The sequence below is a fragment of the Lipophrys pholis genome (genome assembly GCF_963383615.2).
Source record: "Lipophrys pholis genome assembly, chromosome: 12".
In the NCBI taxonomy this organism is placed as follows: Eukaryota; Metazoa; Chordata; class Actinopteri; order Blenniiformes; family Blenniidae; genus Lipophrys; species Lipophrys pholis.
The window spans coordinates 18,954,289-18,978,407 of record NC_137641.1 but is presented as its reverse complement, the minus strand read 5'-3'; the positions used below and the strand labels follow the sequence as shown (position 1 = coordinate 18,978,407).

Genomic DNA, 24,119 nt, shown 5'->3' with positions numbered 1-24,119 from the left:
AGAAATGTCGAGGAAAATGGGGTTCAGAGTGGGGAGATTCTAGTCGTCTATAAATGGAGTAAAACCTCGTGAAGATGAGACAAAGAAGTTTTTTCACATTTCAACATTTAAGTATGTATTTTCAAAGGTTTTTTTTTGTTTTGTAAAATTACTGTTTAATATACATTTAAGTAAGACAACATTTTAATTACTATTTAAGTTCACGCTTACTGTTTTACTTATCCGCTGTCGCTGAGATCAAAATTGTCTTTATATGTGGCACCAGAATGAAATTGAGTTGAATGTGCCTGAATTAGCAGGTCGGCAGCAACATGCCGGTTAATTTACATTGGGATCCTGAAGTCAAGTTGAACCCCAAATATTTAGTTGTTGATTTATGTTTTATATTTATGTTGTATTTATGATCATTTGAAGCTATTTGAGTAAGCTTTCTTCATCTTGGACTTGCACAAAAAGACAAAGTGAGTTGCTTTCCAGTCCCAATAGAGATTTAAGCAGCATCAAATATGTCGAAGTATCCTGGAGTGTAAAGCTGTTGCAGTGAACATCTGTTATACTATCAGTGAAGTACATTCATCAATAGAGCCTCTGGGTTTTTTTTTTTATATAAGGAACAAGATTTGCAGTCATACAAGGATATTCAAATAATGACAAATCAACTACTTTCAGTCAAACTGGGTTTTCTACATATGCAGTACACACAGCCCTCTGGCATACACTGCTTATATTTTAAAGGAGGCAGCTCTACTTTTTTAAGTACTTGTTGAGGGATTTCAATTTGAACCACCATTATTAGAATAAAAACATAACAAGAACTTGACGGGTGCAGAGTAAGAATTAAAGTTGATCAAAACAATGTTAGATCAGGTCATTTTGAGCAGAACTGGACTTTTATTTTGTGTAGCCACCACGGCACAGTCCATTGATCAACTTTACTTCAAAAGAAGATAAAGAACAGCTCACTTTACTGTTTGAACCCCTAATTTAAAAAAAAAAAAAATAAATTAAAAACCAAGAGGAAGGAATTGATCTGATAAAACTGACAAAACTACAGTTTCCCCGTGCTTGGTTTGGTGAGGAGATCTTTCTGTATTATGATCATGGTTCAAACACACAATTATTTTACATTTAAGTAAAGCCAGATGCATGTTTGAAGAGGCCAAACACTGGTGGAAGGTCTCTGTAAAATGATGCAAAAAAAGCTCTTGGATATGAATCAGTTTTTTACAGACTTTATAAAAGTGACCTTGTAATTTCAGGTCAAATGTTTACCACCTGTTTAAAAGTTCTTTTGTTTTAAGTTGTGAGCTGAATGGTGGCATTACGTCTTCTCTCCATGAAGTTAGATTATTTCCCCTGCCTCAAACTTTTGCTAACTTGGCCCGACACCCGGTTAAGTGTTCCTTTGGTTTCAAGACAAAACCCACCTCAAGTGTTTTGTAGATACCGGTGTATCTTTAATGCTTGGTTGGGAGGGGGTGGGTTAGCCCCCGTCCCTACTGGAGCCCTACGTGAAAGGCAATCAAAAGCTCTTTGTGCCGCTGGAGGACAGTGGTGGGAGGCAGGTCAAAGGCAGTGTCATCAAAAATGGCTTCAAAAAGCCACCAGACTTGTTTGTCGGGGGACAATTGGGCCGCTCACCAGGAGCCGCGACGTTAAGATTCCTGTAGAAGTACTTTTATCAGATCAGTAAAAGTCTGGAGTACCCAATCATGGTTTCAGTTGCAACTCGATATTTCAAGTACATCAGGTTTTGTTTTGTTTTTATCGGTTGAACTCACTGGGTGTAAGAATTTAAAGTAGCTCCTACACCTTAACTCATCTTTACTTTTTCACCCTGACAACACAATAACCAAAAACGGTGTAAATTTAAGTAAATTTGTTGTCGTTGAAAAGCTTGATCTATCATCTTTTGTGCAATCCTTCACTTGAAAAGCAAGCAAAGCTGTTAAATCAGTGTAATAAAGTGGAAGTAGTTAAAAGGAGACACTAAAGTAAACTAAAGAAGTTATGGTCCTCGTTTGTTTCCCACTGATGGATTGCAGCTTCTTAAATGATCTGATGTCGCTGTACACACGGGCAACTCTAACAGTTTAAAATATTCCGGAAAAAAAATACATTTAAAGTCATAATTTTACCGAGAAGATATTTTTGCGTGCCTATACCAGCATTTGTTGATTCTGGTCACCTCTGGTAAAATAGTTCTAGTTAGTAGATTCCCTTGTTTTTGAGAGTTTACAATAAGCTGGGTTGACTAAGATGACAGAAACAGTCAGATGAATTTGAAAGGTAAAGAACAAGCTGTTAGTTACTGGCAACAAATAGACATTTCAAGTCGCAGAAACTTATTTTCTAGTTGTAGCACATGCAAACGACCATTCTAAAGAAATTGTTTTCATGTCTTTTGTATATGAGCATGCAGGAAAATGCTGTATTACGCTAAATCATTTTACTTTTCTCATGAGCAGCTTGTTTTAAAGGTGTGGCATCGTTAAACTAAACATTTCCAGACCAGTTTTATTTTATTATTTTGCCTGATCTGGTTTCCAAAGAGCTTCTGAGTCAGGGTGTCAACTTTAGAGCCGAGTCATGGATGTAAGCAATCATACATGTTCTAGTACAGAAGTAAAAAATATGAAGGGAAAGAACTGAAATGACAAGAGTAAATGTTAATAAATCAAAATGTATTATAGTATATTATCCAAAATAGAAATTAAGTGAGACTGATTAAAGAACTTTGACTGTATTCGATTATTGTACTTCTTGTTAACTGTCTCACTTTATTTTGCTATTCTTATATTCAAATCCCAAATGCAGACTGAGATCTTGCGTATGAGAGCTCGGCAAGGTTTTTTGCCTCGGGCGAGGGTCAGCCATTAGACTGTGGGGATTCCCTCGGTGATTAGGATTGCCACATGAACTTATTCTCAGTGTTGCTTCCTTTTACGGCTACAAAACTTAGTGCTGCAAGAAATAGTCAAAGCAAAATGTCGTTCCGAGCAACAGATGAACTGCCCGTGAGGTAAACCCAACAATAAAAGGATCGTTTTCTCCGGTGCCGTGACCTGCTGAGGAGTGCAACACATTCACACTTCCACTGTATCAACAGGCCCAGGTCTTTTGTCTCTCGCTCCCTTTCTTTGTTTGGCCAGTTTTAGCTGGAGAGACTTGAGTACTGAAGAGAAAGAGGAAGAAGAAAAAAAAAAAAGACAAGTTCTAACACATCTGAGGGAGGTGGGAAGTTTCGGCTAATGCCTCAGAGACCTCCCCTCCCCTCCGCCTCCCCACACACACATCACCTCAACACTGTACCAAACCATTTAACACTCCCCCCGACTCCCCCCTTTCATTTGGACACCCAGAGAGCGGCCTGCTCTCTTGTTCTTTTCTCTATCAGAGCCAGTCTGAATCTATCTCTCTCGCCTTTTGTCTTTTGCATTACAATTAGCCTCCCAAGTCCACAGCCCATAACAATCAGAGGAGCTCCTTTAAGCCATTGACCCTTGGTGCTTGTTGCCTCTCCCAGGTTGCCTACTTGTGAAAGCTTATTTGCTACTAACAGTGTGATACGGCCGGCTCACACAGGGCAGAGTTATGCCTCCAATCTCAAACCTTCACCTTCCTCTCAATTTTATCATGACCGGTGGTAGAAGTAGAAAATACATATGGATCAAACCATCATTTAAAACAACTATTCAATTGCTGTACAAAGGGGAAGCAGCAGATAATTGTAAAATATAGATTCCGCCCCTGTTACTAGGAATAATACAGTTAAAGGGATTTTTAAAGGCAGTACAGTATGAAAGTTTTATGAGGTGAGTAATAGAAAAAAGAAAAAACAATGTCCAAGAAACAATCGTGTTTCTAGTTTTAGAAGGTTTTGATTTTGGACCACAATCATTAACGTGACGTTACTAAAATAAGCGTGTTGCATGTAAATAATGTGTTGCACAAGATTACACTTGGAAAGAGAAGTAAACACTTGGCCATCTGAAAAGCGGTTTCAACAACACAGTCCTGAAGCAGAGATGTACCCTGGTAGCATTTACAGCAGGCGTGCCAAACACACGGCCTGTGGGCAAAAACAGAGCCCGAGTTCCATCCAGCTGGCGGGATGGTATCACAAAATGTAAAAATGGTAAGAGATCATTTGAGCTTTAAAGTTCCAATAAAAGCAGCTGTTTCTGATTTATTAATTTGAGATTGCACTTTTTTTTAGTAGCGGACGTTTGTAACCAAACCCAGAGAGACCAGTGACGATGCTGCAGGGAGAGCTAAATAGCATTAGCATCAAAGCCCTAGAGAGACAGTGAATATGTGAAAACATGCAGGCTGAAGACTGCAGAAGATGTATGTCAAGAGAAACAACGACGGACATTGCGTCCAGGGAGAAATACTTTGTCAGGATTTCAGATGATTTGGACACAGAACGAAACACTAAATCAAACCATCTGTTTAATGACTGACCCAAATGTAGGAGATGTTTTTACTTTTCAGGATATTTGATTGTGGGTTGATATTTTTCATCGCGTAATTCTTGAGAAAGCAACTCACACAGTCGATGGCTTTCACACTGGATGCCAAAACCTGGGCCCCCCTCATTCAAGGTCAAGACTTAACCCAGTGCATCACCACTTAATAAAATATACATCAACTAAAAAGGGACATTACTCACAAAGATCCTTGTTTCTTTTCGTGAAAGAAACTGAACTTTTAATTAAAACAGTTATTTTTTCGAAATACACATTAAAGCGGCACAGAGAGTTTTATGAGTACAAAAAGAAACATTGTAAAAGCTGAACCAGTTTAATGACCTTAAAGTAATCAATTACATGGCTGTTTTAAAATGTGTTTGTACACACAGGCAGGTTTCTCAGACGTAGAGTAATAAGTTTGAAGTAGGGGCTGAGAAAGTCATCGTGAAAGTTTTTGTATTTTGTTTTGTAAGTTTTATCAAAAAGATTTAGTGATAATAAAGAAATTCAAGCTGCATAACCCTCATTTAAATGTTTCACAACAAACCCAGACAAAGAATAGTTTAATGTAAAAAGTCACGGAAACATTTGGCTGTTAACCTGAACTTGAGGGTAACCAAGTAACTATCTTATAAAATCAGTTTATCTTTTTAAGGCAGAGACATTACCTGCTCAGGAAGTTTACTTTGTTAAGGCACACCTTAAAATGCCAAGTACTAAGCACTAACTTCGAAAATATTTAGATTTTTGGAATACATTACTTACCATCAAGGTAGAAGATCATTATCAAAACCTTAACCATGTATTGATTAAAATGTTTACATACACAACTTTATAAAATTAGAAAATAGAGGAATACTACATCAATAAATGGGAAGTTAGATTAGCTGCTGTTTGTTCGGATTAAATATCACACATCAAAAAGCACAATCAGACAGGCGCATCATCCTGACCGGGTTATCTGACCGATACCGACCAAACTGGACGTAAAGGCGGGACGTGCAGACCAAAGCTCAACTCTGGCCTGGTGTAGATGATCAGCAAGGGAGTTGGGGGGGGGGGGGGGGGGGGGGGGGGGAAGTGGGTGGGTGTGGGGCTGAATCAAAGGCTTGGAACTTATTGTTCTAACGTGAAAAGGAGCCAATGGCCGACCATCGCAACTCGGGATCTGGAATCCACAGGGTGCCCCGGGGCCAGGTCGCACAATGGCACCCCCCCTCCTCCTCCCCCGCGGTGCGTCTTCCTGCTGCAATCTGCGGCCCTCGATTCTCACCGGGGGAGCGCATCTGTAGGTGCTCCACGCCTATGAATGGCCTCCGATCAAGGCTGAATAGGAAGAGTTCACCTGAAAAGTGCCGTTGGTTCACTGGGAATTTTCCACTTCGGAGAAAGTTTGAAAAGTGATAGAGAGAGAGAGAGAGAGAGAGAGAGAGAGAGAGAGAGAGAGAGAGAGAGAGAGAGAGAGAGAGAGAGAGAGAGAGAGAGAGAGAGAGAGAGAGAGAGGGGACTTTTTGAAAGAACATGAAATAAAGCATTAGATGCCAAATATTACGTTTTCGATTCGTAATGGGTAAAGTTGTTAAACCCTGAAGGTAATACTTCTCCTGTTATATATGTATTACCAGGTCTGTGAACTATCACAATATTTACAAAACATGAAAGTCCCCTCACACTAACTCTTGATTTTAATGTACCTTTTTAATGATGGATTTTAATATCAAAGCCATCTACTTAAGGACAAATTATCCAAACAAACACATCATATATAATTCATGTAGTAGATGTCTAGATTGACTTGAGCAGAGATGACTTCCTGTTTAGCATTGTAAATATGCCATCGCAGAAAAAACTGCTTCAAGTAAGTTCCCTTGATACTTAAATTCGACTAAAATGGAGAGTGTGGCATTAAAATGTCCTTAAAGTTTTGGTGAAAACACGCCCATCATCTTATAAAAGAATCAAGGTCATTCCCAAATCGCGATCAGCCGTGCGTAATTTTACGCGCCGGCCAATGGGCGACGAGATGCGTTGGTGGTCACACCCACGTGTTAACGTTGAAACCTGTGGCGCTTTTGCGGCAGTTCAACAGTTCAGCGTGAAGATGATCTAGCGGAGAGGCCTCTTACTGAGATTCGGAGGAAACCAATGCTTTGGTTGAGGTCAACACAGTCAGCCGTTCTGATCGGACTGGATCGCTTTTCCAAATAATCGTCTTTGGTTTGAACTCGCTTCTTGAGTGAGTTTTTTTTACCTGGAAAAAGGACTTTTTTTCTATATATATATATATTTGTTTCTGCAACCTGTGAGATATGGCTGAGAAGTCTCCGCACCATCTGGAGGGCCAAAGCATGCCCTATGACTTCAGCATGTCCAGCGCCTCCAGCCAGGCTTTGGGTCAGGAGGCCGGCGCGCATTACCACCAGCTGTCTCACGGTGGTATGACGGACCCAAGTTTTCTTTACAACAAGGCCTCCTACAGTCTGTCGTCGACGCAGCCCTTCTTTCCGTTTCCACACGTTACTGGCGATTACAGAGCACCCGACCTGCAGGGTGGTGATTATGGCCAACCCAAGCCCTGGTATCCATTCGCTGCGTCGGAGTACACGGGCCAGATACCCGGCTCGGCAGCGGCTGCCCAGCCCACCAACCCGAGTCCCCCGATAGGGGAAACCCGAGAACAGATCGGCCTACCTGAAGTTAAGGCCGAGAGGACCGGCGCCGGTGAATACTCGGCCGAGATGAGGGCTCTACCCACCTACCAGAGCCAGCAGACCTCCACCGCCATGCCACACGGAGTCTTCTACTCTGCGCCACCATGGAACCCGCCCTTCTGGCCCAGTATCACCCACATGCCGACAGCTGGCGTTGATCACCAGAGCCCTTCAACTTCGTCGTCTTCCCCATCCATGTCTCCTTCACCTCCGAACAACGGGCTTCCGGGAGCCGCGTTCAGCGCAGCGAGCAGCTCTCAGGCCGCGGCCCCGTCCCAGCAGCAGAACCCTCCGGCCCCCAGCCGGAGCAGCGGCTCCTCCAGTGGCGGCTGCAGCGACTCCGATGAGGTCTGTTTGGTAGCTTTTTAAAGAAAATGATGAGCAGTGTTTTCCCTGACGATGTTTTTAATTGTTTGGAACTGTTGGTGTTTTGCAGGATCGGATCACCAGCGAGGAGCTGGAGAAGTTCGCCAAAGAGCTGAAACACAAGCGCATTACGTTGGGTTTTACCCAGGCTGATGTCGGCCTGGCACTGGGTAATCTATATGGTAGGTTCAATTTAAGACATTGCACTTTATTTATGTAAGCTTTAAAGTTGCATCCAATAGCTGCTTCATTGATGTTAGACTAAGGTGGAAATTGGCCATCGTTGCGTCTTTACATTAAAGGTTGTTTGAAGTAAATGTTTGCTTTGTGAGCTTGGATTGAAGAAAAGAAAAATCATGAATGCATTTTCTCTCCTCAGGTAAGATGTTCAGCCAGACCACAATCTGCCGTTTCGAGGCCCTGCAGCTGAGCTTTAAGAACATGTGCAAGCTGAAGCCTCTGCTGCAGAGATGGCTCAATGATGCCGAGAGTTCAGAAAACCCCCAAGACGTAAGTTTCCTCCGATCATATGTTTTTTCCACTACATAGGTAAATTGCAAGTTGTTTATTTGTTTAACCAACCGCTGGACACTGGGACACAACCGTGTGACGCGTAATACACCAACAGCACCACCTGGTGGCCAATCTATATACAACTACAATGCAATATACCAATGGGGTTTCTAATAGATTTACTGGGATAATTATGCTTCCTGTAATTTCAATTTGACACAAAGGGGAGTGTACATGCGTTCATCTTTCTGCTCAATGAGCACTAGCTAGTATTTTCAGTGAGGCATCATATGACGGATGTCTGAGTTGAGTAACATTAGTAAAGCTGTACTATTAGGTTATTATTGCATGGGTGGGGGTGGCTGCCAAATGCTACAAATGGAAAGTTTCCCAACTTTTTAATGTGTTTGAGGAATTGTAATAAATTAATAACTTGTATTCAATTCTCCTTTCATGGAAATATACATTTGGAGCTGTACTGGTACAGATTGCTCAATGTGAAACTGTTACTATTGCAATAACACATCATCAGTAGGGTAGAACTAACCTGTCTCACGACGGTCTAAACCCAGCTCATGTTGATCCAGAGTCTTGACCTAAATATCTCGGGCATTTGGCTACTAATTGGCATGAATATGAACTGAACATGTATTTATTTAATGCAGTTGAATTAAATGAGTGACATTTACACAAAGTATACATTGTAGAGCGAGTTTCCCATATCTACATGGTGTTTCCTCAGATGTCCAAGGTTGAGCGTCCACATCCCGAGACGAAAAAGAGGAAGCGGAGAACCTGCCTGGAGGGACCAGTGCGCTGTGCTCTGGAGTCGTACTTTTTCAAGTCTCCAAAGCCCAACACTCAGCAGCTCACACACATATCTGGCGACCTGGGCCTGGAAAGAGATGTAAGCACAAACTTTGCACTGCTGCCATTTTAAAGTATATAGTCACTTATATTTCTCAATAACAGTTGCATTTGACAGGTTGTGCGCGTGTGGTTCTGCAACCGCAGACAGAAGGGGAAGCGCTTGGCCTTGCCAGTGGAGGACGAGGAGGAGTTGAAGGAGGGCTTAAAGCAGGGCTACCCACTCTACATGTGCCCGGACATCTTTAAGCGCACAGGAATGCATCTTTAGACCCCTCCATTTGGTGATGCCAGCCAATGCCACAGTTTGCCATCCTAAGGCTCCATCCAACCCTGTGTCAAGTTGAAAACTTTTGTGATGAACTATTCCACTATCATGCGTCTCTCCTTTTGAATTGTTGCATTGAATGTGCCTTCCTCTTTTATTTCTTTTGTGTGTGTGTGTTGTATCATTTAATCGGCGCCAGTTGCACAGAAAGATGTGCGACTGCTAAGTACTGTCCACGTTTGGATTATGAGAGGGGTTGTAAATGCTTACAGGGTCTAAGAGCCAGGGTGATGTGCTACATCCTGGATGAGTTGTCTGTGATGTGAACAAGTAAAAATCTGGGTTATCAAGGGCATGGCAATGTGAGGGATACCTCCTTAAACAGTATTCATTTTTGACAATATTTGTGCAATACTTCCGTATGTCTTGTCTGATTAGAGAAGCTATAGTTTGTCTAAACTGTCACTGAAATTAGAAAATGCTCTTTTTGGATGCAACTTTCCTATGACTTTTGCACAGTGTTTGATTTTAAACATCTTAAAAAAAAAAAAAAAAAAATCCCGTTGTACCAAACCCAGATTTGTTTTTGCCCTGTGGTTTGCCATTGACTTTTTTTTAGCATTATTGGTGTTGTGGGATTTAAAAATACTGAAGGAATGTTAAATTTTTTTTACATTATACTTTGTAAATATTGGAACCTCACGACTTAGGCTATTACTGTTACAACTGACTTGAAAATTCACTGCAAGTGTGCAATCCTGTTTAGCTGATTTTCAGTGAGATTGGAAATTGATTTAATATATTGATGTTGGAAAATCTGAGGTCAATGATGAAACAGCCAAATAAAAAAATTAAAAAAAAATTTAATTGTCTGAGCAGTTTATTTAAATGGTGCCATTATCCACCTATCCAGAGTGGATTGTAGTGATGAATGTTGGACACCAGGTGGCCATGTTGAATTTTGTCTTAAGGAAACTGTAGGCTTTGATGGTGCACAGTGTTCAGCAAAACCTGGAAGGTACCATTAATCTCTTGGAAGTCATACCTGGTCTTTTCTTTCTTTAATTTTGAATCGGATGGAAGGTGCAGCCAGTGACGTAACTCAAATGGTTAATTTCAGAATAATGTACTCCATTTCACCTCGGCTGAGAAGTTAGTTTAAGGATGGACTAAGTTTGAAATGAATGGACTTTTGATTTCCTTTGACTTGATGGAATGGAAAATGCCACACATTCACCATCAAACATTGACCTGAATCCTTGTATTCAGTTAGTAATTTCTGACCAGTGTTATATTAGATCTATGATTTATTGCAACTAAAGATGGCAGAAAAAAATGATGGCAAACGAATCAAAATTTATTTGGGCAAATCCTTCAACTACTGAACTTTTGAAAATAAAATGCTACCAACTGGAACTACCCATCACTGCCATTATTTACATCTTTCAAGTCAATGTACGGCTCACGGGCCCCGCTCCAACCACTGTCATTCTGAACAGTTTTGGATTGAAGCAATACATCAACTTCCAGCACCGTCAAAAGGACGTGTTCTGGTATTGGCTTGGTGCTCTGGTGTCACTCCTTGTAACTGCTCACCTCCTGGTCTCCCCATTTCCAACCACATGTTAATCTCATTCAAGTTGAACCCCACACGGTCTAAAAGTAATACAGTACGGGGCATCTCATACCGGGATATCAAAAACATTAATATAACCGCTTTAAAAATTAGGTTGTGACAAGCTCCACTGTATCAACTCCCCTTCTCTTGTTCCACCATCTCCCAAATCTGCAGCTATAATCCCAATTCCAAAGAATCTGGCCCCATGTCAAAAACACTCATCTCTCCAACAAATAAGCTTTATTATCATTTTGTCTGGTTTCTGTCCTCGTCACAGCACAGAATCATCAAAGTAAATACAACATACAGTTCCATTGCTATGCAGAAGACCACCATGGGGTCCAGAGCATTATTCTTATTATTATCATTTTTATTCTTTTTATTATCCTCTTGAAAAAAATGCCAACCAAGAAGAAAATAATAGCCAATCACGTGTCCCCTTGGTATTTGACACAATCAGACCACAGCAGCTCTGATGTTTTGTGAAACCAAACCTAACTGCATGCTGGTTTAGTGTGCAGACACAACAGTTGTATCTAACCTTGGCAAGAAGCATAAAATGCAAAGAGATCCAGAGGAAGCAGGTGCTGGAAATAAAGTGCTCAGGCCAGCAGGAGTTCAAACTTGGTCACTGTTCTTGATACAGTATGAAGTTGTGACAATGTTAATTTATACATGATTCCATATCGGTTTAACTCGATTTTGTTTGCTTCCTTTTTACAAAAGGAAGGCGCAGAACACTTTACAGCCCCGCATCGAAAAGGTCAAGTGTTCTTAGCGTTGACCCAGGCCTCCAGGTCTGAGTAAACCTTCTGCTGAGGTAAACGGTTGTACTGCGGGCAGATCTTGCACAGTCTTTCCCTCCAGTCTGTGTGCAGTTTCACTCTCCACTTGAGTTTCCATTTAAAATAGTCAGTGTAGCGTTTCTTGTCCTCAGCGAGACTTTGTAGATACTTTCCTATTTCTCCCACTGATGTAAACTGGTCGACGTGGATGAAAGAGTTGGGCGGAGCCACATCTCTGTAGTCGCTTAATTGCGGGCCCAGCACGACAGGCACGGCCCTGCCGAGGTAGGCATTCCTCCACAGCTTCTCTGTGATATAATCTTTGCTGAGCGAGTTCTCAAACGCCAAATAAAAGTAGCAGCGAGAGATTGTAGGCAACAGGGCTTCAGAGGGGAGGGGTGTCTTTGTCCAGCGCCCATAAACTTTCACAGGAACTGTGGCTTTGAGCTCTTTGTACACTTTGCTTCTTTTGTGGCGCCTCCTATAGTTACTGACCACCCAACAGATCAGAGAGCTCTTATTGAGAGAGACGTCTTCCGTCACACGTCCGTCAGCCTCTTTGGGTAGCAGCTCGCCGTAGGGTACTGTGACATCAGCGTCCCTCCTGTAGCTTATAGTCATATTAAAGACATGTGCAAAACGCCTCAAATTCCCATTATGAACAGGTGCCTCCAGGGACATCCAGGCCCACCTCTGACCCGGTGGTCGTGGAAAATCAACAGGCAGCTTCTGATGGCCCCGAATCAGCTCCTTGTTGTGGAAAACCACCACATCAGCAGAGGAGAAGAAGGAGCGTCGGTCCACCAGCTTACAGTGAGGGATGCGGTAGAGATCCCAACATACGTCACCTTTCAGGCTGAGGGATGTATTGAATGGCCAGTGCCAGAGCAGGACGGTCACAGTTGGGCTGCTGCTGCTGTTTCTGAGGACGTTCACTGGCAGCAGACCCTGGTTGCTTGTCAGCCATCCATCGAGGAGACACAGCGATAAAAGACAGAGGAAGGAGAGCAGGAGCCGCCTCTTCATCGGACCAGATAAAAGCATCTTATTGAAGGCCTGTCACAAATAAAATGAAATAGAAGATTGCTGTAGCACTTTTTTTTTTTATTTTGCAGACATTTGAAGGAATGGCAAAAGAAAGGTCACCCATTGTTTGTAGTTGAACAGCGAAATAAAAATGTTAATCATGCAGGATGATGTTGTTTAAATTGTATCTGCAGTAATTTAGTTACATTTAACTACTGTACATGCTTGTAGAAATTTGCAAATAAAGAGGATGTCAAAAATAGAGATCATATCCCGTAGAAAAATGAAAAATTAAACAATTTCAGCAATCTATAGGACAAATATTAAAGTTAATGCAAATACTGCAATTATGTTATATATACATATATATATCTGGGTTGGAAAACTTATGACCTGTGGTGTAAAACTGAACTGTCAGAGAATCAATGCGAACAAGAAAATGTGGTTTGCACAATGTTGCAGGGACAACTAAATGCCTAAACCAAACTAAATCAAATCCATAGTGTGAGGATGAGTTCATGAAAACATGTACAGTCAGTGCTGCAGAAAATATGTGGCCTGTGACTGTTTCTCTTCAGATTTCTGTCTGAAAATTATTAAATGTGAATTTTTCAGAATGTGCTTCGCACGATAAGGTGACAGCTTGTCATTTTAAAAACGTACATTTTTTTAAGCCCCTTTAGGGTCATTTAAAAAAAATTTTAAATAAAGAAAACAAAAACATAAAAGAACTCTCTTTGTTGTAAGATATTGCAGTTCTGCAATTTAAAGGATGTGACGGCAGGATTGTGTAACATTTTACATGCATTCATTGAGAATTTTCTTTCCATTTTGAGACTTTTTTTGGGGGTCAATTTCTTTACATTTTTTATTTGGACATTAACAACATATAACATTGCTTCTATTCATAAACTTTATATGGGTATGGAATTAAGGGAGAAGTACATACTGTATTTCCAAGTAATTCAATAAACGCCCTATGAGAACTTGTTCTGCATTTAAGTTTCATACTTTAAAAAAAATCTACCCACGGTCACCAACAGCCCACATAAGTGCAATTTGTGCTGACTACCTTCTGACAGTACGGTTTTGAAAAACCTCAGGGTGTGGCAGTGATGGCACTCGCGTTGTTAATAAATGACTCACCATCAGTTACTCCAACTCAGCTTCGGACGTCCAGCGCGAAGAGGATTCAGAAAACAGACGGACTCCTTTCTTCCTTGCTTCCATAGTTCTAAACAGCATTAAGCAAAACCCAGCACACCCCCAAGATTTCCATTTTTGTTTTAGTCAGCAACATTTCATTACATTCATCATCAGAAAATTCCATGCCCCAGCTTTAAAGCTGCTCACATGTACATAATGTAAGATTTCGTAACAAAAAACGAGAAGACATGAAACCACAGGATGACCCTTTGTATGAAAAGAGGAAAAAGACCTCCAGCTCAGGAACAGAAATATATGTAGTACATTTAAAGTGAGAAACACATGTGACATGGTGATAGAGGAAATTCAGAGTATATCCTAAAAAGTGAACACAAAGAAAATATAATCTCACTAAACAAAACTTCATTTTAAACTGTATGAACATTTGTGCAAAAAAAACCAACTAAATACAACGTGTACATCAAATAACAACCGATAAATTCTGATGACAGAAATGTGTCCGTCTTATGGTTCCTTTAGCTTTTCATAAATTATAAACATTGTGACATTTATTCTCAGAGCAAGAACTCTGCACAGGAATGCACCTTTCTGTTTGAAACATTCTACGCTTAAATCCTCTTAAGAAGGTCTAAAGTCATTTTCCCCTGCTTTTGACAAACAGACTAACCTGAACCGAATATACTGTAGAATAGCTACAATCTACGAAAAAATAACATTGGCTCCTATATAAGCTGTAAAAGTGAATGAGCTGTTTAACCACAGATGTTTCTACCAGAGGTTGCAGCACCATCAAGATCTGCTCTTACCATCTCAGAGTCTGCATGTTATCCCTGTGCTCGCATGTTGTTTTTTGTTGTTGAGGCTGTTGGTAAGTATTTCTTGTTGCTCACACAGTATATCCAATTGCGTTCAGTAAGTGATTGTAGACTGTATTAATAAGACAATAATGATAACCGTAATATCTTTGCTGCACCCATAAAACACGAGAGAAATCAAAAATATGAATTTCTTCATCTTGTTCAGTTGAAACCTGAGTGCGAACAGGATGTGGTGAAAGATTTATGCGCTTTACCTTTTTTTAACTGAGCGTTCCTTACGGTGTCACAGTTCAAACTGGCAGCTTTTCCCTTGCAGACCGAGCACTTTGTCACACTGTAAAACTCACAGACAGAAACTCAACATCCTCCACTAACCTGCTCAGGAGCTGGTTGTCTTTGTTCTGTCCTCATTGGCCTCCAACATCCTTTTTTGGGGGTTTTGCTGGCTGGAACAGGAGCTTATGGTGTGTCTATAAACGCACTGCGCACACCCAGCTCATCATTGTGTACCAACATACCCAAACTTCACTGGAAGTCTTTGGATTCCTGCTCTCTATCTAATTCTGCCCATTCAGTCCTTTTGGCAACTCGTTCCCCAAAAGAACAAGAGCATGTATTCAGAGGATGTTTACCGCGTGTGTGCAGTGATGGAGAAAGAGGAAGTGCTGATCATGATCTCAAGTGCCAAAAAGAGGACACACATGAGACATTATGCAGCAGTGAGTCATGATCAGAGAAAGTTTTTTCGTCCAGTTCGGGAAATTCATTAACCATAGAAATGTGTGCGTAAATAATCCGAAACAAATATGCTTAATCGAAAATGGCATTAAATATTTCCTACTTTGATGAGTTTCTAGTATTTTTTGTTGTTGTTGAATTTACAAATCAGACACAAAAGGACACATGTGACTTTTTTGAACAATGTAAACTCTGTCCTTAACGTCATGACAAAATGAAATGCTGCAAATAAGTTGGGTGTCAGGTCGTGCGTTCAAATCAGAGCCTGGTCTTTCAGTTGGGAGTTTGCATATTGTCCCTGTGAGCGTGTGGGTTTTCACTGGGTACTGTGGTTCCCACAGTCCAAAAACATCCTTGTGAGGTTAACTGGTTACTGCAGAAGATGAAGGGATTGTCCGCTCGGCTATATGATTCTCTTCACCATTTGGTTCTTCAGTAAAGTTACTGAAAAAAAAGCAGTTATTCTTTAATAACTTTTAACTGATACCTCCTTGCTGTTTTTTCAGCGACAAAGGGATGTTGCTCATTGTTAACATGAATTTTAATGCTTTTTATAATGCTACTTTGTAGAGTGTGGCTGGAGCTATCGAGAATAATCCATAAACAATCCTCATTAGTGTAAAAACATGAACTGTTCTGTTTCAGGTCTGTTTTCAATGGAAGGACTCAGTTTTCAGACAAACATGACGCTTTATTTAAACTGTCTGCATGTCGCACCTTTAGAGGCCCACAGTGAAAAAGGCTGGAAACCAGTGGTCAGTGGCAAGTTTTTTCACTATTTAACTTGCATTAAGATTTTAAGGTGGACATTAACTTTTCAATATTGTGAACACATGTTTTTTTTTGTCTTGTGTCTATGTTATTTTACACATGTTTGCATTTTCACATTCGCACATAATTGCAAACACGTTATTTGGGCTTTAGGAAAAAAATGTGATCCGTCATGGCATTAGAATGTCAAACAAAGAACCAAGAGACTTGGCATTTGCGTAGCTATGTTTGTGTCTACAAAAGTTAGTCGTGTTAAAGTAAACAAATTCCTTTTAACTAATCATGCCCACAAAGAACCTGAGGGATAAATCAGGTTGATTCTGGAGGGCATGGACATGTTTGTGTCAAAAACAAAGAGATAAAGGTGTCTGTCTCAGTACGAACGTGGCCGTCAAAAAAAATAACACTTTTATATGAGAACAAAGACAAAATAATGGCAATTAAATCGAGGATTAACTGCTGTAATTAACTCTGTAGAATCTATGACTTTGACTTGTGGAATCCAGGCCACAAGGTAACAGACGATTGACAAACTTAGATCACGCCCTCATGATTTCAGAGGAATGACGCCGTCCTGTGTGGCAGAAGCCACAATCATCAGCATTTTTTCTCGTCTATGATCCTTATCGCTCTCCTCTCAGCTTACAGTCTTGTTTTCTCTATATGTCAACTTGTGGAAGGTGTTTCTTTCCTCCTGTCTCCGAACACAGAAACCTCAGTGTTCCTGGTGAATGCTTGCTGCATGAGAGCACTTTCTGCCTGTCATGAAAGTGATCAACAGCTAAAAGTAGGCTGTCACACAAGCCCTTTATAAACCCATCAAACTGAGGAAGTCAGGGTCGGAGCCGGAGATACCGAAACAATCTGTCAAGACAGAGAGACAAAATGAGAGCGAGGGGAGAGGGCGGAGAGCGTTTCATGTCAGGTGTCAAAATGTTTTCGCGGTGTCACAACTTTTCTAACAATTGCAAGTGCTTGGATGTATTTTTGGTCTGGAGCATTTTCCCTTCTCTATAACAAAAAAAATTACAAAATAAATCCCATAAATCGAATACATTTGAGTTTGGGGAAACTGTCAGGTCAACAAAGAAATGTTGACCTCAGGCCACTAATACACTGAATTCTTTAATTTTTGCCTCATGAACCCATAAACTCAATATATTTACAAGCAAACACTTTTTAATCTCTAAATGGTTTTGATAGGACAAGGAGGAGGAGGGCAAACCAGGCCAACGACAGAGTGAGACCAGCCGGGACACAGTGAGAGAGACTCAGAGAGAATGCTGGAAGGCGAAGTGATCTCGATCTGCTGGTTTGACTGGTAAGGCTGCTCTGAGTGTTGAGGCGTGGTGTGAGGCGAACAAAAAACAGAGACAGGTGCAGAGAACGAGAGAGAGAGAGAGCGAGAGAGGAAATACTGGAATTAAATAGTACAGGCGAAGGGGCCTTCTCACATTCAGCCTCCACTAACGTGAGTATAACCCTCCACGATGCTTCATCAAGACGGTCAGCGCTGTCTGAGTGTGTGTGAGTGAGTGAAGATAAATGATGACAAGTTTACAATTACAGCCCTGCCGTATCTTTGGATTAGGAGTGAAAATCAAAACCAGCCTGTGGATCAGGTGGAGACATTACGGAGGACATTACGAGAGAGGGGAAGGGAAAGGAAGATGGCTGAAGGCCCAGGTATTGAACTCTTTATTAAGGTAAGTCACATAGGAGATTTCTGAATTGTTTATAAATGGTTGTTAAAGGGCTCCGCTATGAGAGTGACTGGTGTGTTGTTTGCACTTAGCACATTGACCCCCCCCGTGGACATTCTTGACTACAAGAAGTGACAGTAAAGGGGATTTCCAGTGGTTTTTCATGTGTTACACAGAAAAAACTTGGCCAAAAAAACTCAATCATGTACATTTCAAATTGAAATGTACATGTTTCCTCTCAGATACCCGGAGTGTAAATAATTATTCAAAGCTAGTACTAATGCTGTTTCTACTACTCATTATTTAACTGATATATAATGAAACAATTGCTTTTTTCTCTGAAGCTGCAATCGGGTTTTCCTGTGATTTTGCCTGAATGTCAGAAATGAAATGATTTATCATAAACAGAGGCACTTTACAGATTTGAACACATTTGATTGACTCTCTTACGGTCCAAGTGTTTGAATGAGATATTTTGTTTGTCTCTTGACTTATTTTAAATGCTTGGGAAGTCCCACCTTGATAAGAGGTATGAGTAAAGTTCATTCATACTGAAACTGAAGATGAAGTTGATAAAAGATTGTAAAGCCTGTTCAGTGTTGGATTGCTGCTGAATAAAGATAAAATACACATTACTTCCTGATGTTTATCACAGTATCAGTGTAAACCTAGAACAGAAATCCTCTATAGACCCATATTGTGTTCTTTCCTTGATATAGATTCTAAATAATCCCATTCGATGGAGAAGAAGACTTAGATTCGATACAACAAAGATATGAAACAAGGTTTTAATAGTAGGCTGCTCAATCTGGGTGGAAAACAGCCCCAACCTTTCATTTGAAATTCCTCAGCTGCTGTCCAAAACAGTCAGAGCAGAGCAGGCTTGACAAGAATGCCTTTGCAGGAATTCACAGTTTGGTCAGATGCGTAGCGACATGTTTACTAACATGGACCATTGTGATCTCTCGAATACATTGTCATATTAGTTTTCATGTGCAATCCGTGTGGACGTCCTCTCTTTGTTTGTCAGGCCAGCGAGGATGCTGAGAGTGTGGGGAACTGCCCTTTCAGCCAGAGACTCTTCATGATCCTTTGGTTAAAGAAAGCCAAATTCAGAGTCACGACTGTGGACATGAAGCGGTGAGAGAACTTTTTTTTTTAAATTTCAAATCCTTCCAGAGTTGCATATTTGTTAAGACTGAAAAAAGAAAATTTGGACAGAATGCTAATACATCAATGCAAGCATGTGCACAAGCACAGTTGTGTGCACTTTCTTTTTTCTGGTTTTTGCAGCTGCAAAAGTCACACCTTTGGATAATTGCAGATCAACTTGCATTTTTGTACAAGACAATGTAATGTAATGTCAATGTAAAGTTACATTAATTCAACTCAGCCAGCTTCAACAAACATGCTGCTCCCTTTCACAACTAGTTATTATTATTATGGTATTTTTTAAACTTCCCAAACATTATTATTTCAGAGTATTAGTTGCATTAAATTATTTTGTGATGATCAGAGTACTACTGGGATGTTTGAGACGTCTGATTTAGAGCCGTCATCCTTCCAAACAGGCCTACAAGTGTATAACTCAAGCAAAAGACAACAATGTTGAAGAGAAAAGTACAAAATGAATGCACACAACCTCTTAATTATCCCGAAAGACAGGTATTAAACAAATTGGGACAAAAACAACCACACACTGATGTAAACCAACAAAAGAGAGTAAGAATACAGGTAGAAGCAAATCAAACACAAATACACACAAAGCAATCAAAGCAATACAATAATTACATAAATACAAACATAAATACAAATCGAGTCAAAATGACCCCCAAAAAATACACAAATATACAACAAAGCTACACATTACCCAGCACGGCACAGGTGCAAAAGATCTCACGCTTTCATGCTGCCCCCAAGTGGGCAAAACAGCAAAGTTCTGAGCCAAAACAAGCTACCGGTATTTAAAAAAAATTAGAAATGTGATTTTGAGTTGTGGTGATAAAGCAGAGTAATTTGCCCAAAGATTGAAATGATCACAAATAGAAAAGTTTAAAACTAAAGTGTGAAAGTTCGTGATGGAGGAAGTCTTTCAGACAGACTGGAAGTAAGTAAGAAGGAGAAGGAGGTCAAATCCTCCCTTGCAGCAAAAGTGGACACGAGGAGGAGGGCTGAGAAAGTGTCATTTCCTGGAGAATGAAGACATTTTCAGTTTTAAACGATTTTACAGATAAACATGAATTCAGATCCGTCACAATCTAAAATACATAAAATCAGAATGAGTATCTTATAATCAAATATAAAATATGTAAAATATTGGAGACCTTGATAAATATATTCTATCAAAATGTTTGCTATAGTACAATGGCTGATCTCAGTATTTTATCTGCATGTTCTAAAACTGGTTGAAATTTCTTTTGTGTGAAAATATCAAAAAAGAATGTGATGCTTGTTTGCATTTACATTGAATTTGGCAAGTTTGAATAGTTGATTGAACAACAATAAGAATCATTTTAAAAAAAGTCCTTATTGTTGATCATCGTCTCTTTTCACAGGGCACCTGATGTCCTGAAGGATTTGGCTCCTGGCTCTCAGCCTCCCTTCCTCATCTTCAATGGTGAAGTCAAAACAGACATCAACAAGATCGAGGAGTTCCTGGAGCAGACCTTAGCTCCACCACAGTGAGTGTCATGCATCATACTCACACATGTGGAGATCCTTGATGATTCTTTAAGTAATGCTGGCTTTTTCACGACTTTAAAGGTGCAGCATGTAAAGTTTGAGTAATGCCACATTTGTGCACCAAGTGGCGGTAGTGAGAAACAGTTTTTCTTTTGTTTGTAATTACCCAAAATGTTGTTTTTATGCTTCAATCTGTCAAACTGAAGTGACGATTTACACGACTGGGCAGGCTGGAGCGTACCTACAGCACAACATAGAGGCATTCCATCATGGAATTTATTTAATTGGCTTTAATATACTTTCCTGTTAAGCACACATCAAACTGCCTTCTTCTGTACATCAACAGACATTAACAACATTTTCTTTGATCAATGACAGGTATCCAAAACTGAGCTGTCGATTCAGAGAATCCAATAATATTGGAGATGACGTCTTCAGAAAATTCTCAGCATATGTCAAAAATCCAACTCCGGGTAAGTGAAATGTAATGATCTCATCAAAACATTTCCTTTATGTTTGACCATGAGAAGGAAAATGTCACCTTAAGCATGGGAAAAACAACCATCTTTTGCTTTTCAGCGCTAGAGAGAAAATTTCTTGCAACACTGGTGGAACTGAATGCCTACCTCGAGACTCCTCTGCCTTGCGAGCTGGACGAACACCCGAACAGCAACAAATCTAAACGGCGTTTCTTGGACGGTGACAACCTCTCGCTGGCAGATTGCAACCTGCTCCCCAAGCTCAACATTGTCAAGGTCAGCAGAGATCAGCACTGTATTTGCCACATGAAGGGTCCACATTTGTGCATTTATTTCTGAAACTAAAATGATTTTCACAACAAATTCATCAAAAACCATGTTCTCCCTCAGGTGATCTGCAAGAAGTATCGTGAATTTACAATCCCCGCAGAGCTGAAAGGTTTAACACGCTACCTGGAATGCGCCTACAAAGAAGATGAGTTCCGATACACCTGTCCATGTGATAAGGAGATCGTTGACGCCTACCGTAGTGTGGCCAAGCACGTCAAGAAATAGATGCAGAGAAGGGGATGAAGTAAGGTGTCTGTAAAGAAAGCATTGAAAGAAAATTACTGAGAACAAAGACAAAAAATGAAATCTTTATTTACAAACTGGATATGATGCATGTTTTATTTGTGTGTAGGACGTTTTCGAGTTACTTAACAATAGTCTTCGCAATTACATGTTCATTTATTCACTTTTACATAAAAAACAAAAATTTTCTCTCAAGAATTTGATTCCAATGTTCCTCAAATAATATCCTGTTTTGTATATACTGTATGTATTGTTGTATTGGAGTAGATTTCCTCCTCAGTCTTTGTAATATCAAGAACGCAGTGTGGATCCCACAGGAAATGTAAGTTATATCCATTTATGTGTAACTCCAGCGAATTCATCACGTTTTGAGGTGAAATCAGATTTTCCACAGCAAGTTTGGTTTCATGGTTAAAAAAAAACATGTGAGTATAGATAAAACAAAGGATTTTTGGATGTAAATAGGACTCTTTTGCATCATTATGTAAATTCATGCATGTGTTTTAAAGTGACCGAGTTACAATCAACTTAACTGAATGTTAAACAAGGTGAAGGAAAGACAAGGAGACGCTGATGTTGACATTAAAGTTAATGTTAAAAATTATAGATTTGGTGTTGGTTGTATGAATATTGTGTGTGATGATGATGATGATGATGATGATGATGATGATGATGATGATGATGATGATGATGATGATATATGTAATTTCCACACAGAAAACCCCCAAACCCACACTGGACTTGCAACCCAGATTTTTTTTTTGTTTGTGGATACAAATAGAAAAATTATTGTAGTCATTCTCAGAATAGCAATTAAGTTCAATAACTGAAAAAAGAAACACACGCCTGAGAGTTTTTTTGTTTTTTTTTATGGCACACAAACATGCAAGCTTCCCGTGGGCTCACCACCTGCAGGAAGGTTCTTAATCGGTGCAATGTGATCTGGGTGACGGTGCTCAGACTGCCACCCCCGTGACCCGGAAACGGATAAGTGGGAGAAAATGAATGGATGGATGGACAAACATGCAAGCAAAGATTTAAGGTTTCAGTCGTCAGTGTCAACCGACTTTACACACAAACACCATGAAGGTTATTATCCATATTTTAAAGTGCTGAGTTGTTTACGAACACTTGAAGAAACTCAAGAGTCTCGCATGTGAGTTTATGCGAGTTCCAGCAAAAGGGTGTGGGGAGCTGAATGAAGGAGTTCAGATAGAAAAGAATGGTTTTATTTACTGATTTCTGAGTGAGTGTCAAGGTTTTGACAGCCACTGGTGGGATGTGAACTTTGATTTGATATGTAATCTTTTGGCTTATTTGAAGGCCAGACCAGAAATAAGCCAGAAATACTTCCAGATTCAAAATGACAAGAAAATAAAGATAAATGCAATATAAAACAACACGTAAGGAACTGACACAAAGTAGAGACGGTATTATATCAAAACAGTGATCAAAGTCAATTTATAATTGTAACGTAATTATAAAATAGAAAGGGATATATCAGGCAGATTATTTTACCCTTCTGAGACAGCAGTTGTTTTTTTTTTCTTTAACTGTATAAGGTATATCATCTGAGACTCCATTATATCAGAAAATATGTGTGTGTTTTTTTGTTTTGTTTGTTTTTTGCCGATAAGACTTTTACAAAAATGTTTCATCTAATCAGTTCTTACTTTCTGGCTTGCTGGTTTGGGTGTATGCTGCTTAAGATTACAATCTATACTGCAGAGGATTGTGAAGGAGGGTAAAATATCTGGGCTCGGCCTGCCTGACTTTAGTAAGATCCCTAAGTATAGTCAAGGGCTATTCTAGTTGAATTTAACAAACCTCTTCATAGCATAGTTATCTTCTGTTGGACACCCACGCAGCCAAAATGCAGAACAAATTAAGAAACTCTATTTTCCCCCACAGTGAAGTTTTTGAATGACTTTGTGTGTTTCTATGTTATAAATGGGATGGTCTCATTGTCATTTTTTTTCTTCTTTTAATATTGTGTGGATATCTGCTGCAAAACTGTGGCCCTTGTCGAAGAATAAAATACAATTAAACCTGAAATTAAACATAGACCAGACTAATAATGCTTGCATAATACATTCAATCAAACATTAAATAAATAAAAATGTCACACATTTACATCATGACAAGCATATTCAACATGTCTTACAGAGGGATATTTTTCTTTTTTTAATCTTCTGCAAGAAAAACTAACTACAGCGATCAAACGATGTAGGCAAGATACTGTGCATTGCAGTATTGGATGTAAATGTCAAAACATTTTAGCTCAGTGTTTTAGTAAATTTAGCGGGATATATTGTAGCAGAGTGGTTCATTGTTTGTTTCATTTCATTACAAACATAACATATAAAAAGAATACAATGAATACAATGAAAATTCAAACTTAACAAGCACAAAAAGGAGTAGGAAGACGCATATGCTTATTAAATCCCATCAGTTTGCATCCTGTGATTTTTGTTTTCAACCAATCGCATACTCATAAACCACAAAACAAAGCAAAGAAAGCAACCAACGCGTAAATAAACAGGTATATATGCAGAATGT

At 39.8% G+C, this 24,119-nt stretch overlaps 3 protein-coding genes across 8 annotated transcripts; 2 read left to right on the top strand and 1 right to left on the bottom strand.

Moving 5' to 3' along the window:
* Positions 1 to 6,784: 6,784 nt before the first annotated feature.
* On the top strand, positions 6,785 to 9,203 carry pou5f3 (POU domain, class 5, transcription factor 3; the record flags this gene model as incomplete). Its single annotated transcript, XM_080477622.1, has 5 exons — positions 6,785 to 7,534; positions 7,623 to 7,734; positions 7,932 to 8,062; positions 8,808 to 8,972; positions 9,051 to 9,203. 5 exons carry the CDS (start codon positions 6,785 to 6,787, stop codon positions 9,201 to 9,203), a joined length of 1,311 nt encoding a protein of 436 aa, XP_080333748.1.
* Positions 9,204 to 11,044: 1,841 nt separating this feature from the next.
* On the bottom strand, positions 11,045 to 15,260 carry fut7 (fucosyltransferase 7 (alpha (1,3) fucosyltransferase)). Of its 3 annotated transcripts, none has more exons than XM_080477681.1 (3): positions 14,990 to 15,260; positions 13,776 to 13,863; positions 11,045 to 12,659 (listed from the first exon to the last, which is right to left on the bottom strand). In XM_080477681.1, the coding sequence occupies exons 2-3, from the start codon at positions 13,776 to 13,778 to the stop codon at positions 11,583 to 11,585; spliced, it is 1,080 nt and encodes a 359-aa protein (XP_080333807.1). In that variant the 5' UTR covers positions 13,779 to 13,863; positions 14,990 to 15,260; the 3' UTR covers positions 11,045 to 11,582. The 3 variants fall into 3 exon arrangements, with proteins under 3 accessions (XP_080333807.1, XP_080333809.1, XP_080333808.1); XM_080477683.1 differs by having other exon boundaries at positions 14,869 to 15,017; XM_080477682.1 differs by lacking the exon at positions 14,990 to 15,260 and adding an exon at positions 14,603 to 14,753.
* A 1,659-nt stretch (positions 15,261 to 16,919) lies between these two features.
* Positions 16,920 to 23,627, top strand: clic3 (chloride intracellular channel 3). Of its 4 annotated transcripts, none has more exons than XM_080477086.1 (8): positions 16,920 to 17,048; positions 17,327 to 17,594; positions 17,715 to 17,829; positions 18,857 to 18,966; positions 20,382 to 20,507; positions 20,887 to 20,981; positions 21,088 to 21,263; positions 21,378 to 23,627. In XM_080477086.1, exons 3-8 carry the CDS (start codon positions 17,794 to 17,796, stop codon positions 21,540 to 21,542), a joined length of 708 nt encoding a protein of 235 aa, XP_080333212.1. In that variant the 5' UTR covers positions 16,920 to 17,048; positions 17,327 to 17,594; positions 17,715 to 17,793; the 3' UTR covers positions 21,543 to 23,627. The 4 variants fall into 4 exon arrangements, with proteins under 4 accessions (XP_080333212.1, XP_080333211.1, XP_080333214.1 ...); XM_080477085.1 differs by having other exon boundaries at positions 17,693 to 17,829; XM_080477088.1 differs by having other exon boundaries at positions 17,693 to 17,809; positions 21,378 to 23,617.
* The last annotated feature ends 492 nt before the right edge of the window (positions 23,628 to 24,119 follow it).